The sequence below is a fragment of the Myotis lucifugus genome, unplaced genomic scaffold (genome assembly GCF_000147115.1).
Source record: "Myotis lucifugus unplaced genomic scaffold, Myoluc2.0 scaffold_1414, whole genome shotgun sequence".
Classification (NCBI taxonomy): domain Eukaryota; kingdom Metazoa; phylum Chordata; class Mammalia; order Chiroptera; family Vespertilionidae; genus Myotis; species Myotis lucifugus.
This window is the reverse complement of record NW_005872462.1, coordinates 56,881-73,981: the sequence shown is the minus strand read 5'-3', so window position 1 is coordinate 73,981 and position 17,101 is coordinate 56,881. Positions and strand designations below refer to the sequence as shown.

Here is a 17,101-nt window from a genome sequence, read left to right as displayed (position 1 = left end):
GCTTAAGAAGTTTTCCAAGTTCATGTAATTCTGTGTCACTGTCAAGGTTGAAAAAATTAATGATCACCAAGTTAACTTTAAAAATTTGAATTATATTTAATAATTATTTTTAACCTTTTTTATGTTCAAGTGGAGGTTAAACAAAATTCCAAAAGAGCAAAATTTTGAATATGCATTTTCATTGCTTGAATTAAGAAAATTTTCATTCTCATCTAGTTGCTCGAGCTTGCGGTCTAGAGGAGAGACTGATGTTAGCTCAGGCGGAGCAAAACCAATTGCTCTACTGAGAGTAAAGCTTTTAAAAACGACCAACTTGAATCCAGGCCTCACACAGACATAAAACTAATAAGCTGCTTTTCATGATCAAACTTCTAAGTTTTCTTTTAATCACCCTGAGAAGCATCTTTAGAAATGTCACCCCTGGCCCTTCCTCCTCCCCCACGTCCACGTCCGCCGCTTCCTGTGTGCAGAGGGACCACGCCTTCCTCCCCCCTGCCCTGTGTCTGTCCCTCTGCTGCTGGCTGGTGTGGCTGCTCTGAGAAAGTCCACGAGGACAGAAGCTGGGACAACAGATCCTGTAATTCTGATGCCACCCCGCATGGCCCTGGGAACTCAGTCTCTGTGCAGAGGATGGCGGTGGTCAATGCCTGGCCAGCACCCCGAGAGACGCAGCAGGCCGGAGTGGGGAAGGAAGAGCGGCACGGAGCCCGAGCTCACGGGGATCACGAAGACCGCGCGGTGATCCCGACGCCGATGAGCTGGGTGAGCTCCGTCAGCTGCCCTCCAGCCGCCAACCTGCTGAGACCTGCTGAGGGCGGGTCCCAGCCCCTCCCCTGGCAGCCGGGAGCTCTGAGAGCCAGGCCGCTGGGCCAGGCCAGTGCCACCCCACGCTGGACGGAGGGCACCTCTGGCGCTTTCTGTGCTGAGTGCGCCCGTGAAAGGGGCGGGGCAGACCGAGCGAGTCTCCGGAGGACCCTGTGCTGCTCCGGCCTCACTGTCACTCACTGAACACTGCCGGCCTCCGCCACGCGCCGGCGCCTTCCCGCCGGAGGACGGGCCTCATCTCTACCCGACAGAGGTGGCCGTCGGGGCGCAGAGCGGGCAGGGCCTTGTCTCAGGCCTAAAGCCAGTAACAGAGGACCAGGACTTGAGCCCGGGAGTGACTGCAGGCCCCGTGTGCGGAGCTTAGGAAGCTGTGCGGAGCCTCCTCCAAGGCTCTCCCCAGACATCCGGTCCCCTCCCTCTCCCACTGGGATCCGAGGGTCCCCCACGGCTTTGCGCCCCCTCTTCAATAGTGGGAAGGCAGGCGAGTCCAGCACAGGGAAAGATGCTAAGGATTATATACCTGAAAGTCAAATAATCTTTTGCCAAACTGCATCCTTTCTTTAATATACGGAACAGTGTAGTCAAAACATCCTTGAGCCAATCCCAGCATCTGAGGGAAAAAGAGATCAGAATTTCTTATTTTGTTACAGAGCCTGAACCTGGGCAGGGGCCAGTGTGGCTGAGCCGGGCGTCAGACTCCCGCCCAGGGCGAGTGCAGAGCCGGAGTGGAGAACTCACGGAGCAGGTGGGAAGACCGCCCGCTCACACCCTGAGGACCGCCCAGGCCGTGGGGCCAGCCCCGCTGCAGTTCCTCCTTGCTGACCACGCTCCGCATCGGCTGAACGGTCCCAGCTTAGAAATGGTCCCTGAATTCAACGTTACATCGTCATGAAGTCACATCTAACCATGGCACGCCATGCAGGCTCAGAAAGAGGGAAAGAGAATCGGCAGGTTAAGCTTTGGGGGAAATGCCCACAAACTTCAATATTTCATTCGAACTCGTCACCTTTCCTCTAGCCGTTTATTTTGAACTTTCTGGAGAACAGAATATCATGCTAAAAACTAAAGGACAAAAACAAAGGAGCAGAACTCCAACAGAACAAAGGGAAGTGCGGCCGGGCCCCTGCACTCTGAGCTCAGATGGTGCCCTTTCACCCTGGAACGGAAGTTATTTCACCTTAGAATAGAGTTTTCTACTGGCGTGAAAACTGAAATAGTTGGCTGTCCACTAAAACCGGCCTCCCTCTGAAATGCTTTCACTGTAAAGCCTGAAAGTCTAAGTGCTCTGCGGCTGCAGAGGGTCGAGGGCGGGCACCTTCAGACCCGCTGCCTGGGCCTCAGTCCCTACGAGGCGCCCGCCGCTCCCTGACCTTAGCTTCTGGTCAGGTTGTAAGGCCACCTGAGCAACAGCCGCCCGCCCAGCCGCGTGCTCTGCGCCAGATGGAGCTGAACCGCAGAAACCCTTTAAGAAGAACAGAGAAGCCAGTCTCTTCAGTAAGATGTTACCTAGTTCTGTGGGGAGGTAAGCGTTATGATTTAAGAATATTCTGTTAGCAAACCTAGCAGCCGTGAAAAAAATCTCGAGTCATACCACAACATTTAAGCAATCCAACAGCTATAGTCTGTGTAACATCCTCAAAATCTAAAAGCTCTTCTGTTTGTGAATTCCGGATATTCACTGACTAAAAGTAAATACATATATCCTACAAAAATGATGTAATTTATAAAACCAAAGGCTTTACTCCTTTTCTTAATCTAAGAAATAACTGATACCACTTAATAGAAACATGTGCTATGCATGACGAAGGGCAAATATGATAAATGACTGAATAGTCCTCACACCACATATCTATTCAAATGCAGCTCTTGTATTTCAAGCGTCTCACACACAAATCCCCTGAATTTCACATGCAAAACCAAGAACAAACATTTCATTATCTATTGATTAGAGACTTGTACTACATAGTTCAAAATCATTTCTTCTTAAATTAGAATGTTCTTCCAGAATGGATTTCATGGGTTAAAGACTTGATTTAAAATAAAATACTGCATCTATCACACAGCCTGGACGTCATCGATGCAGGTATCGGGCAAACGTTCATGTTCCGAAAGCAGGAAGCCGCCACCTGAGCCCACTGTTGGTTCTCAGGACATCTCCGATGGGGAGCCCAGAGCCCTGCAGGCCTGGAGGGAGGGCGCCCCCATGTGTCCGCACGCTTCCCCTCCTTGCTGGCTGCACTGCATTTCCCCTTCCTGCTGTTCATGGACCCGCCCCCGGGAGAGAGCGTGCCTGGGCACAACGCGACCCACCTGAGCAGCGATTCCTATTCTCCCTTCGTTGAGGCTCCCTATGGCGTACTTGTAGCCGTGGCCGACCTGCCCCAGGACATTGGCTTCTGGAACCTGGAAAAAACCCAATTATTTCTCAGTGTAATTCAACATAATTCATTTTGATTATATGTGTGTGTGTGTGTGTGTGTGTGTGTGTGTGTGTGTGTTTTAAATGTTGCCCTAGCTGTTTTGGCTCAATGGATAGAGCATCGTCCTGCGGACCGAAGGGCCCCGGGTTCGATTCCTGGTCAGGGCACATGCCCCGGGTTTTGGACTCGGTCCCCAGTGAGGGGCGTGCAGGAGGCAGCCGATCCATGATTCTCTCTCATCATTGATGTTTCTATCTCTCCCTCTCCCTTCCTCTCTGAAATCAATAAAAATATATTTAAAAAATGTTTTTGTTGGTTTCAGAGAGAGGAAGGGAGAGGGATAGAGGAACAGAAACATTAACGATGAGAATCATTGATTGGCTCCCTCCTGACGCCCCCCTCTGGGCCTGTGCCCTGACCGGGAATCGAACCGTGACCTCCCGGTTCATGGGTCAATGCTCCACCACTGAGCCTCGCCGGCCCGGCTGATTTTTTACTTTTAATGCACATCGACTGCAACGCGTGTGCCGTGACCCAGCACGGTGCTCGGCCCCAGCTGTGTCCCACGGTGAATGGCTCCCGGCACGGCTCTGGGAGAGACGGCCCCGGCCCAGAACCCGCCGGCATCTGCTGGCGACGAATGCGTCCAGAGGCAGGAGTCGCTCACGGCTCCCCAACAGCACCTGTCCGCATGGCCCAGTGTGAGCGACACGGGGAGTCGCAGGAAACACGGACTCCCTGCAGCCGCTCGGGCGGGAACCGTCCCGTGGAGACTGTCACCCAGGAGAATGCATGTGTGTGCACGTGCGTGTGCGCCTACAGAGGAGGGAAGGGGGAGGTGACTATGTTCATGCATCTCTTTCAAAAAGCTGCACCAGAAGCAGCAAAAGATGCACTGGCTTTAGGATAAGGACAGCGAGGAGAGACGGGCAGATGGAGAAAGAGAAGAGAAAGCAGGAAGAAGGAAGGCAGCCATGAGGCCCCGATACCTGCGGGCCAGTCTCTCTCTAAAGTCCACCCTCACGGCCTCCCTCTCTCTAAAGTTCGACCCTCATTTTAAAAGACTCAACTCAGAACTGAGGGGCGCTGCCGGGTGCTTCCCATCTCCCTGAGCAACACCCCCACCTGGTGGCCTGCGCTGCACCCACACAGGCTCCTGCCTGAGCCTGGCCACAGCATCACGCGTGTAAACGGGTCAATTCCTGACTCTGAGGAGCTGCCGGGCACCAGGCTCCCTCTGGCCTAACCCTCGGGGAGCACAGCGATCACGGCCCCGGGCACGTCCTCGTCCTAGCCCACCGGTCCCGCGGTCGCCGCCTCCCCGCACCCGCGGTCCGTGCAGACCTGGCTCACACCCGCCCGCGCGCCGGAGCTCCGACACCCACCTTGACGTCCTCGAGGGTGAGCGGGCAGGTGGACGAGGCCCTGATGCCCAGCTTGTTCTCGGGTTTCCCCACGTGGAAGCCCTCCGTGTCCCGGTCGACCACGAAGCAGGTGATGCCTCGGTACCCCTAGGGGAGGGGGGTGTGAGCACCCGGCTGATTAGATCCCTCCTTCCCACCGTTCAGGTAAACAGAACCCAGAAGGGACCTTTAGCGAGAGAGAGCCGCCGGGGCTGGCACTGCAGCACGTAGGCGACACGGAGGAGCAGAGGGCCCGGGCTCAGACTCACTCGCCTCGCCCTCCTCCTTCCTCAGAACCCAGTGGGGTTTTTACATGATCCAGTTACAGAACCACATGATCACGGGGACTCCACGTTTCATACTCCATTTCATTAAAAACTTCAAAGTCTTAAAACTTAATTCAATTAAATGTCACATTCCAGAAAAGACAAAAGTTAAAATGTATTTACTTTGCTGTATGTCTATTTTCCAATTGAATAAAATAGTCTTAAAACTAAATGTACTAACCAGGTACCTGGGTTTCTCATCGTTAAGTAGGGAATGAGAAATGAAACGACACTGACGATGGCCGCCCCGCGGGGCGCACACCTGCACAGCACCGGGAGGCTGGGCTGCGAGGGAGGGGGGCGCCCACCCTGCCGGTGCCGAGGAGGGAGACTCCAGGACAAAGCCTTGGGGACCTGGACGCGGGACGGAGAGAAAGAGGACAGACGGGGTGCGGGAACTGACCGCGCCCGGGTCCGCGTTCGCCATCACCAGGAAGAGCTCCGCCTCCCGGGCGCTGCTGATCCACATCTTGGACCCGTTGAGGACGTAGTGGCCCCCCTTCTTCTCGGCTCTGGTCTTCAGGGCGAACGAGTCGCTGCCGGCCCCGGCCTCCGACAGGCAGAAGCTCCCCACCTGCAGGGTACGCACGCCGGTCACTGTCACACTCCGCACGACACGCTCTGGGCAGCAAACACCGCTCAGCCGCGGCCACGCTCACAACCTGTGCCTCCCGGGCGGAGACGCGCCCGACGGCAGTGTCTCCCCGACCCCGTCTCAGGCAGGCTGGGCCCAGCACACACGTCCAGTGCTGAGTTTAAGTGAATCGGCTCCTCCAGGAGAAGGACAGCGCGATGGCGTGAGCCCTCCAACGAGGGCGTCACAAAATATCATCGAGTCAAAGCGTAACTCCACTGTCACACGGTTGTTCTCTCAGTTTCCAAGCGGCAAGCGACAGGCAGAGTGTGTTTAGCGGCGTGAACGCACCAGGGGCCTTGGCGGGGCCGCTCTCCGGCCCGGAGCAGCCATTCCCCACACAGCACGTCCTCCCAGACACTGAGCACAGAAAGCCCCGCCCCGCCCCGCGGCCCTCACCTTGGCCGTGGCCAGCTGGCTCAGGTAGGCCGCCTTCTGCTCCTCCGTCCCGTGCTTCCGCACCAGCCCGTTAACCACCGTGTTCTGGATGTCGCAGATCAGCGCCACGGACGCGTCCACCTTGGCCAGCTCCTCCACCACCAGGACGAGGGAGAAGAAGGAAGCCCCGGTCCCTCCGTACTTGGCGTCGATGTCCACGGCCATGAACTGCGGGAGAGCAGGGCGGCGCTTTACAAGTCAAAGGTAAGCTGTGGCCACGCCCCTTCTCAATCCTGTATTTCGCACGAATGCCTCACTGTATTTACGTATATGACACAGACCACATGAATCTGAAACGGGTGACATAACTAAACGCTATGCTACCTGCTTCCATTTGTGACCTAAAGAGCAAAGCACAGGGAAGACGCTGTGAAGACCAGGGAAGGACGCGAGAAGCCTGCCATGAACAACCCGACGCCCTTCCCCGCTCAGGCCTGCAGGTGGCGGCCCCGTCCCACTGGTGTCACTGTGAGGAGGATACTGAAGGGGGACCTGCTCGTGGGAACGTCTGCTCGCACTCAGCACCCCCTCCCCAGCCAGGAGCTGCTCTGACTCCTCAACCCTCCGGGCCGCTCCTCTGAGCCACTGCAGCAAACCCCGACGGGAGCGGACACAGCTGGCGGCGCTTCCTGGACCAGCTGGACCGGCCGCCAGGCTTCCCAGGACCCGCAGCCGCTCAGCAGCTCGGCCGGGACCAGGAACCCCAGCTCCCCGGGTGCAAGTCCTCGTTCCAGGAAGAGGAGGTGGTGCATGTAATTCACCACCCGGCGCGGGAAACAGTGGCCGGCGAGCGCTCCCCCTTCCTCTCTGACACTCTGGCCCCTCCACTGCCGTCTGGTGGTGGCTGTTCTGTTTGAAGCTGGGGGACACGTAGCTGGGCTGAAGGGACAGCCACAAAGGGAGATGGAAGTGGTCGGAGAAGCGGAGACGAGACGGAGAGGAGACGGAGACGGCTCGGGAGGAAGCAGCGAAGGCGGGGCCTGAGGCCGAGGCGGTAGCTCCCTGCAGAGCTCAGATGCTATGGTCACAGACCCTACGTCATCTAAAGCAGGCCAGCCTTTTAACCCGGAAGGCGTTTGCAGGGATGGAAATGGAAGACATGCACATGTACCCCTTGCTGAAACAGTCCTTGTATGACTGACTTCTCCATTTTTGCATTTTCATCCATGGTCGAGACCAAAGGAGCAACTTGTTCCCGGGCAAATTTTTTAACTGTAGGAAAAAAAATACCCTAAGTCTTTACTCTATTGCTATGACGTGCATTACTTTTTTCAAAAAGAATTTTAAATGAGTGTCAAACAATTCCATTCACAAACGCAGGTACACAGATCTGCCCGCGTGCCTGGACCTCATGCCGCAGCCCGACCCGGCCAGGGCAGTGGGCCCGCTCACCTGCGCTCTGGATCATCAGCTCCTCATCGGAGAGCGTCTGCAGGGGGGCGCCGGGGAGCCCGCCGCCTGCTGGGCTGAGCAGAGCCTCGGAGTGGGAGGCCCGGAGGGCACGGGGAGGGCTCTTCCAAGCAGGCAGGCAGGTTGGGAAGTTTCGTCTAATCTGTAAAAACAGTCCCCGTTGAGTAGGGAGCCCACAGGCACACGTGTACACACATACACACACCACACACATGTACACACATATGCACACACACACACACACACACACACGGTAGGAGAAGTGTCAGAACATCAACTTCTTGTTCACGGTCATGGGAACAAAAGCAAACACTGCTTCGGGGATATAACTCCTTTGCCAGCAACGAGCTGCTCCGAATGAACACATTTCCCAGATGATTAACTTTTACCTGCAAGGAAAGAACTTTCTAGATGGAGCTCATGCTTAAGTCCACGGCCTGTTTTGTTTCTTCGGCTTCTCATTAGGAGGAGAGCACAGCACAGAAAGGGTGAAGAAAAGATGCTCTGGATCAACCGAAGGACTTGTATGCATGCAGATAAGCATAACCAATGGACATAAGACACTGGGGGGTAGGGGAGGCCAGGGGATTGTCAAGGGCGGGAAAAGAAGGAGACATATGTAATACTCTTTGTAATACTTTAAGCAATAAAACAATTAAAAAAAAAAGATGCTCTGGCCCGGCGGTGTGGCTCTGGTGAGCATCCGCCTAGGAACCAGGAGGTCAGGATTCGATTCAGGTCAGGGCACAGGCCCGGGTTGCAGGCTCGATCCCCAGTGGGGGGCATGCAGGAGGCAGCCGATCCATGGTTCTCTCTCATCGCTGGTGTTTCTATCTCTCTCCCCACCTCCTTTCCTCTCTGAAATCAATAGAAACTTTTTTTTTTAAGAGAAAAGCAGCTCTGGAGTCAGAGCACTGCCTCAAACCCTCGCACCTCATATCCAACAAGGCCGTGACCTTGGACAAGTGGTATCTGACCTCCGTTAGCACCTCCATCCTGGTCCCTCCCTGTAAAGTGCGGAGAATCCGCTTGGAGTCCTGAGGACGAGGAGAGAAGCCATGGAAAGGGCCCAGCGAGGACCCAGCAGAGAAGGCTCCGTGGACGGAGATGGCTTCTGCCAGGACCACGGGGTCCGTGGCGGTCAGTCGTCATGACAGGCGCGGTCCCAGCGGTGACTGACCTCGGGGGCCTGCCAGGCTAGGGCACTCCCTGTCGCCGCCGTGTCCATTCTACTCAGCAATGGAGTTGCTACAATTTTATTGAAAAAAGAGGCCGTCCCGTTTTAAAGGCTTATTACACCTTGTCACTGTTCTTTTGCGGCATTTTAGTAAAGGAGACAAGGAATCAGTCATTTTCCTGAGCCTGAGAATATGCCCAGGAAGGGCAGCTGGCACAGAAGTGCACACATGATGTGATTCTATCCATGAAAATCCAGAGGAGGGAGGGAGGGGCTGCTGGGGCGGGGCGGGGCCGGGCGGGGGAGGGGGGAAGGAGAGGTGGGGGAAGAGGAGGAGGAGGAGGGGGCGGAGTTGTGAAGGGCGCAGGGATGCCTCGGTGAGGAACCTCTCCCAGCCTCTCTGGGTGATGGGCGGGCGCACAACTCTGTCAATGGGCTGAAAATCACTGTCATTCACTTAAAACGACTGAGCTTCATGGCAGGGAAGTTACTCGGGAATAAAGCTGTTTAGAAAGAAACCCGTGCTTCCCTTTAGTCCCGAACAAGGAAGAGGCTGCCTCGGCCCTGGCACCCGCCCACTGGGCATCCAGAGGGGAGGCGAGCGCTGGCAGCTTCCCAGCAGCTGCTGATCGCACAGGGCAGGCGCCTGTGCAGGCGCCGTGGGGAGGGCCAAGCAGCGAGGGGGCAACAGCAGCGCCTGCGTCACGGCCACTCCCTCCTGCGCGTTCTGGTGACACGTGCGGAGCCGCCGACACACAGAAAATGGAAGGAGCGCAGCCGGCCCATTGCCGCGGGGCTGTGCTGCGCATTCTGCTCCCATTGAACTGGGACAGAAACGCTGGCCACACAGCAGGAAGACGAGTGTCTTCATTCCTCTGCTCCATTTCGCTTTGTTTTGAAATGAGGAGGCAGGTAGTTTAGGGCAAAGTCGCATGGAGCGCCTCTCGTTCAGAGACAGAGGTGGGACATGGACATCTGGGCCAGAAAGGAGGAGGGACAGTGCAGGGGGCAAGTGCTCACTGGAGAGGCAGGGGCTGCATGCTGAGCGAGTGGAATCCAATCTTTAAAAAATGTTTTCATTGATGTCAGAGAGGAAGGGAGAGGGAGAGAGAGAGAAACATCAGAGACGAGAGAGAATCCTGGGTCGGCTGCCTCCTGCACGCCCCCTACCCGGGATCGAGCCCGAAACCTGGGCCTGTGCCCTGAACGGGAATCGAACCCTGACCTGGTTCCTAGGTCAACACTCAACCCCTGAGCCACGCCGCTGGGCTCGACGGTGACTTTCGAGAGCCCCTGCCCTGCGTGGTGGCCGCAGCCGCTGCAGCTCGGGGCCGCCATCCATGCTTGTCCACGGAGCACCCACGGCACCTCCTCAGTCTCTGTGCAGAGCAGCAGGGCTCCTGAGTGGAACTGGGGTTTTACGCCTCGCCCAGCCTTTCCAGAGCTTCCGTCCCAACTGTTTTCTATCAACCGCCAGAGCGGTTGCTCTTAGACGCACTGGTGACCAAACCTGGGGCCTGGGGTCTGGGGACGCCTGTGGGCGGAACCGAAGTCCAGGGACTTGGATGGGTTAGAATCACACCTTCGCGTCCCGCCCTCTCGCGGAAACGCGTTTTCTTCCCTTCTGAGCGTAGGCCAGGAGTCCAGCGGGTGAAGAGTGAGCTGTGACGGTCGCCAGGAGACAGGACAGATGCTTCCGCATCACAGAGCAGTGGTCCCCAGACCCTGAGACATTGTTGGGCTCGTTACTACTTCATAGTCATGGCAGGTACTCAACTGCTGCCGGGTCTTATTTCAGAAGCACCGATTGTTATATTACAATTTAAAGTATTTTAATAACTTTATCGCAGTTTATTTCCTCTGTAAGCCTACATATCTATGCATTCTGAAACATGTTGAGAAAAGGCCTATATGCTCTGCTGCACTGCCGTATGCCTCTCACCACGGCACAGAAACGGTTAAGATCCCCTGACGGCCGAATGTTCTGGTAAATCTTTTGCTAAAGTCATTAACTTTGGCCAAAGTTAGCCACAACCTTCTCCTTGCGGTCAGCACAAGGCCTGTTTACAGCACGAGAGGCAAAGGCAGACCCAGGAGCAAAGGGGTGCTGACCCCAAGGGAGAGCACCTACACTTCCCCCAGGACTTCCCCCAGGAAATGTCCTGCTCCGGCACGAGGAGTGCCAGCTCTCACGGCTTCTCACCAAGTGCGGCTCCTGGCTCCTCCCTGCGGACAGGGGTGTGTGTGTGCGTGTGCGTGTGCATGTGCCTTTGACTCCATTCCAGTGCTCAGCAGGGTTCACTCAAGCCCAGTGATGGCGAACCTTTTGAGCTCGGCGTGTCAGCATTTTGAAAAACCCTAACTTAACTCTGGTGCCGTGTCACATATAGAAATTTTTTGATATTTGCAACCACAGTAAAACAAAGACTTATATTTTTGACATTTATTTTATATATTTAAATGCCATTTAACAAAGAAAAATCAACCAAAAAAATTAGTTCGCGTGTCACCTTTGACACGCGTGTCATAGGTTTGCCATCAGTGCCCTAGCCCATCCCCTGTCACTGGTAACTGTGGCCGTGAGAACCTGACTCCATGCAGGATGGATGCTCTACTCGCACACGAGGGGCTAAGAGCCCCCGAGAGACGTCTGTCAGTCAGAGAGCGGTGCTCAGGCACAGCCCACCGCGCCCAGGGCTGGGTAGAAAAATCACTCCCTCTGTTACCCATCAGCCTGACTCAGGGGGAACAAGTGACAGAAAGCAGCGCTGAAGCCAAGCAAGCGCGTTCAGGAAGGCACTTGGCATAGAGACAAGCAGGCCACTCAGCTGGTCTGAGCGCGTGGGGAGGGGGGGTGTCCAGGGCTTTATACCCCCCACCTCCCCCTGCCCCCGAGAGCTTTCAAAGCCCCCCGCTGGACGCCGGGGGACGCAGAGCAGGTTTCAGCCCCCCGCCCTGTGGTGGCTTCTCGCTCGCCCGCGCACATCTGGCCAGTCCTCAGGCAGCTGACTTCTTTGTTTGAGGTGAGATAAACTCCCCTTCTGCCCCCTTCGCCGCCTCCTGCCCCAGCCGCTATCTTTCCTGTCCAACGCCACCCCCTCCCGTCCCACCGTGGTCTCTGTTCGGGGGTTTAGTTGCACAAATGGCACAGCTGGCTCTTTGCTCTGTTTCCCAGGCCCGGGCGGTTAAGCTGCGCATTCTCTGGTTCAGCAGCAGCGGCCGTAACCTTCTGTTCTCAGGTGTCCTGGGCTGGCGAGGTTATGGTCTTGTGATTCACCAGCTGCTGCAAGCGGCCCAAACGGTTTGGTCTTGCTCAATTTTCTTGTCTCAGTTTCTCTTCCACATGCCCAGGGATCTCCCCAGCTTTCACTACCTGCCACACTTCTACCCTTTCATGTTCTTCTGGCTGGCCCGAAAGCAAGTCGATAAGAGACAGATTAGCGGGAGAAAAACAAATGACAGTTTAATGGCATGTCCACGCCCTGTACACAAGGCAGAGACTCGGGAACACTGAGTACCTCGCCAACACGACAGGAGCCGGCACCTGAAACACCAGAAGGAAGATGAGGGGGTGGAGCGCCAGCTATGGGCGTGGCCAGGCGAAGCGCAGGACACAGCTCAGGCTGTCACCTGCTCGGATTTCTATGCATTTATCTGAGCCAAACTGACGACAACTGCCAGGAAGCAAAATCTCAACGGAGAAAACGCTCCGGGAAAATGGCCATTTACCACTTATTTACACGTCAGCATCAAAGGGGAACACGTACGGGTTACACGAAATCACCTGGTGACAGGTGAGGGGGCGGGAGAAAGCAAGGAACCTGTGGGACTGTATGAAAAGTAAAGCGACAGACACAGGCTTGTGTTAACACAGGCGGGTAGAAGGTAGCGCACAGTTAACAGAGGGCTCTGGTGGGAGATTGTGCCCTGAGGGATCTGGGAAAAGGAAATGACCCTCACATTCCAAAGACATGTTACCTTAGGACAGCGGTTCTCAGCCTGTGGGTCGCGACCCCTTTGGCGGTCGAACGACCCTTTCACAGGGGTCGCCTAAGACCATCCTGCATATCAGATATTTACATGACGATTCATAACAGTAGCAACATGACAGTTATGAAGTAGCAACGAAAATGATTTTATGGTTGGGTCACAACATGAGGAACTGTATTAAAGGGTTGCGGCATTAGGAAGGTTGAGAACCGCTGCCCTAGATGCAAAGAGACGACAGGCAGGCTCAGTGAAGGTGAAGGTCAAGAAAGATGCGGCCTCGGACACGCCTGCCCCGCGACTGCCTGTTAGTGAACAAGCTTTCAGGTCTGCGGGTGAGAGGCCGCCCAGCAGCCTCCCCGGAGCTCGCCCGCAGCCCCGTCCTCACCGTCAGAGCGCAGGCCTTCTCCAGCCACAGCGAGGCAGGCCTGGCCCGGTGAGGGAACCGCCCTCAGACTCCGTGCAAACACAAACAACCTTCACAAGGTTGTCTTCTCCTTGGTTTTCAGAACGCCTCCCATGTCTGCTGTTTCCTCCAATCACTCAGCCTAAAATAACCCTTATGCCACAGAAGCATATTGGGGTGCAAAGGTTGCTCCCCTTCACCAGTCAATACTTTGTTTCTGAAATGTCTTTCTCCTGACCCCCTCCAGTGTGGCCGATTCACTTGCAATGACAATCACCGTTCGTTATTCACACCATAGATTCCTTCCTCAGCTCATTAACACCCTCAGAGGCTCTTCCTCTCCTGGGAGCCATGCCGCTGTCCCCTTCCCTCGCCCATAAACACTCCTGGTCTGGGACCTGCTGGCCTTTCTGCCTGAATCAGTGCTTCTGGCACAGCTATTCTTTCGCATCTCAAATGCTCGGTGCTTCTCACTGTAGCCTTTTATTGTTAAGCTAACAAAATGGAAAAATAACCAAAAACCTGAAGAATAGCTTTTGACCTACATTATCCACACCTGTGCACTCTATCTGTGTAACACAATCTGAAAGAAGAATTCTATGTCAAAGGGCAACATGAATTCAAAATTCTAATAAAATTTCCCAAATTGTCTTTTGCAGCAGTTAAACATTCTAACTCCCCCTGGTAAACGTTTAAGATGCCTGTATTCTGACAAGGAGGAAATTCTGAGATGTTCGATATTCAATTACAGGGGCCTGACTGGCTCCATGGTTGAGCGTCGACCTAGGAACCAGGAGGTCAGGGCGCAGGCCTGGGTGGCGGCTCCATCCCCCGTGGGGGGCGTGCAGGAGGCGGCCAATCCATGGTTCTCTCTCATCATGGGTGTTTCTATCTCCCTCTCCCTCTCCCTTCCGCTCTGAAATCAATAAAAATAGATTTAAAACAAATAAGTAAAGGCAGACTCAGCGTTCAGTTGTGCAAGGTGAAATGTTCGTTTTCCAGTGCAGAGACCCTGAGAGGAAGGGGAGAGAATCTAGGGCAGCCAGAGATCTTTGTCGTTGGTCTCCTGGGAACCAGAGAGAAAGGAGGGTGGCAACACCATTCTGAATGCCAGTGTCTAGGTGAGGGAAAGGCTCAGCCCAGGGCTGTGGGCGTTGCGCTACAGGGACAAGCACAGGCCTAACCGCTTACAGCGACAGCCACTGCCACCTGAATGCGTCCCATCCTCGCAGCCTATCCCCAAAGCTCTCCTGCTGATGGTTTCTCAGAGCGCACACCTCCCTCCCCGCTTGGCTGACACACCTTGGCCCCGACTCCCCACCCCTCTGCTGACTTACCCAGGCCTAAGCCACTCCTCTAAGGAGTCTAAGCACATCTGTCCACACATTTGTTCAGCACTGGCAAGCCTCCTACTGTCCTGTCACGCATTTAACACATCTGCCCGCCTCCCCATTGAAACTGTAACTTCCCCGAGGCCACGGACCCTGCTATAATCTATGGCCTGGGCCCCGCAGGCGGATCAGAACTCTGCGGGAGCAGACACGACCGCCCAGGAGTTGGTGGGGATGGCTTCTGCCCGTACCACTAGCTGGTGTTCACTAAGTATTTACAACGTGCCAAGAGCTGTTCTAAGCCCAGACATCCCCTCTCCCTTACTGTCTGTTCTCCCCACTGTGGAGAGCAGAGCACGGAAGGACGAGTGGGCATGTCCTGGGGAGCGGGGCAGGGAGGATGCAAACCCAAGTGGCCTGACCCGAGTCCACGTTTATCACACGGACAGTTTCTGCTTTGCCCCAGGCTCTCTCTCAGGCCCGATGCCAAATAACTGGCGAACGAGTGCTGATGGCTGTGCGTGGCAGGGCACCGAGCCAGACCCACATGCATCCGGCAGCTGGAGGGGCTGGCAGTCCCGGGCACGATGAAGCGAACAGAAGCTGCCTGAAGTGTTCTGAAACCACCTGCTGGCGAGGTCCGGCTGGCGAGGTCCGTTCCGGCAGATGGGGTTGTTTAAACCAAATGAACAGGGGAGTTCCAATCGCCAGAACAGGAAGATCCGAGGCGGCGGCGTGGGCTGGGACCAGCCCGACTGTGTGCCCGAGGGCTGAACGCCGCCTCCCAGTCCCCGTGGAAAGTAAGTCCTGACCTGACACCGGCTCCTGGCCTCACGGGGAGTGACAGGGCGGGTGTCAAATGCGGTCCCTGCATTGTAAAGGCCCCTCCAGGCGCCTCTCCGCGCATCCCTGGTTAGGGACCGAAACAGCCTCCATGCACGTGCGGTGACAAGTCAACTGTCACAGCCATGACGCTGCACCTCCCAGGCTCAGACCTCCCAGGGTCTCCACCGCCCAGAGGACAAAGCCCCAAATTCCTCAGAACGCCCCAGCCCCTCCTCGCTTCAGGACTCCCCCACTCCTTTCCCGGCCTGAGACCCACACCCAGCTCCAGAGCCCCGGCTCCCCTGGATGGCCCTGGAGCCTCTCCCTGGTCCGGCCACAGGCAGGGGTGGACCCCACAGCATCGGTGCCACAGCTGGATGAGGTGAGGCTGGTTGGGTACAGTTCTGATCTTTCCACATCAGATAAACTTTTTATTTAATTTTAAATAAAATAAATTCATTGATTTCAGAGAGAGGAAGGGAGAGGAAGAGAGAGAAACACTGATGAGAAACATTGATCGGCTGCCTCCTGCCCGCCCCCTGCTGGAGATGGAGTCTGCAACCCGGGCCTGTGCCCCCTCCTGGCGCAGGGGGCTCACTCAGCCAACTGAGCCACACCCCGCCCGCCAGGCAAAAGAGAAACGTCTTCGAGGTCAGTGCTGGGGTCTTTATTATTGTATCTGCCACCCAATGCCTCCTACTTGGCAAGAATGACAGCTACCTCTGTGCGGGCACTATTCTCAGTGCCTCACCTGCACGTATAAATCCATCTAATCTTCACAACAACCCTGTGGGCACAGGTACTCTTAATCCCATCATTTTATGCACCAGGAAGCCGACACCCAGAGGTGAAGAAACATGTCCAAGGTGACACACGAGGAAGGGACGGAGCCGGGCTGAAACCCAAGCCACTGGCCCCCATTCTTGTCCACTCGCCAGAGCCCACACCCCATCGGTGCAAATGCGTAAAGAATGAGAGAGGGCGATACGCTGCCACGAAACCCACAATCCAAGCACAACGCGTGCGTGGCCCCTCTCAGGAAGGTGAGGGCGGCATCCGCTCCGCGGGAGCCCTGTTGCCCCTGTCCTCGCTGAGGGGCTCTGAGCACCCCCTTACTCTCAGGGGGAAGTTCAACCACCTTCCAGGACGGGCGAGAGCCAACGCTGCAGCGAGAGCAGGGAGAAGAGAACGGGCCGCCCGCGCGCTCCAGGAATATTGGCCCCAACACCCACGGTCCAGCTGTGAAACCGGGCGGTTCTGCTCCACCACTGGCAGCAATTACAGAGCCGCGTTAACCACCATCTAACCGCGCTTCTTTGCCACAATTTGCTAACATTGTCTGACTAATTCTCTGAACACCCTAAATATCAAATAACTGCAATTATCCCCCATGAAACAAAGAGCCCTGCCTCCAGGCGGCGGCGGAAGAACTTTCAACTCATCCAAGCAAACAAGAGAAAATAGGAAACGTGAACAGCCGCTGTCAGCGGGCCCCGGGGCCCTGCATGAGCGGCAGCGGATGCAAATGTGGGGGCTCTGGGCAGCTGGGCAGGGGGCTGAGGGCAGAGGGCGAGGGCGCTGATGTAAAAGGCCAGCGGCGAGCGGTGGGAGAGTAACAGGGTGTGTGGGTCCCCGGGAGCAAAAATGGGGCGCCCACAGGGGGGCCCCCCCGGGGGGCGGGGGTTTTTCCGCTCCCAGCCCCGGGCGGGGGGGCGAAGGCAAGCCCCATCCCGGGGGGAAGCTCCCGACCCCCCGGCCGGCGGGAAGGGGGGACCAAGAGGGCCCTCCTCCCCCGGCCCCGGGGGGCCTGACCCAACCAACCCCCGGAGGGACCCCCTTCTAATTCGGGGAAAGGAGCCCCGGCCCGGGGGCCAAGGGAAACTTCCCCCCTGGAAAAGGAAACCATCTTTCCTTTTTTG

At 56.1% G+C, this 17,101-nt stretch overlaps 1 protein-coding gene across 5 annotated transcripts; it reads right to left on the bottom strand.

The window, feature by feature from the left end:
• Window positions 1–71: 71 nt before the first annotated feature.
• ACADSB (acyl-CoA dehydrogenase short/branched chain) lies at window positions 72–10,350 on the bottom strand. Of its 5 annotated transcripts, none has more exons than XR_002827489.1 (10): window positions 10,216–10,344; window positions 7,439–7,598; window positions 7,158–7,258; window positions 6,008–6,214; window positions 5,378–5,548; window positions 4,631–4,756; window positions 3,136–3,228; window positions 1,592–1,691; window positions 1,346–1,435; window positions 72–233 (listed from the first exon to the last, which is right to left on the bottom strand). XR_002827489.1 is itself a non-coding variant. In XM_023748450.1 (10 exons), the coding sequence occupies exons 1-10, from the start codon at window positions 10,333–10,335 to the stop codon at window positions 209–211; spliced, it is 1,221 nt and encodes a 406-aa protein (XP_023604218.1). In that variant the 5' UTR covers window positions 10,336–10,348; the 3' UTR covers window positions 72–208. The 5 variants fall into 5 exon arrangements, 4 of the variants coding, with proteins under 4 accessions (XP_023604218.1, XP_014305268.1, XP_023604220.1 ...); XM_023748450.1 differs by having other exon boundaries at window positions 1,564–1,691; window positions 10,216–10,348; XM_014449782.2 differs by lacking the exon at window positions 1,592–1,691 and having other exon boundaries at window positions 10,216–10,350.
• Between the last annotated feature and the right edge of the window lie 6,751 nt (window positions 10,351–17,101).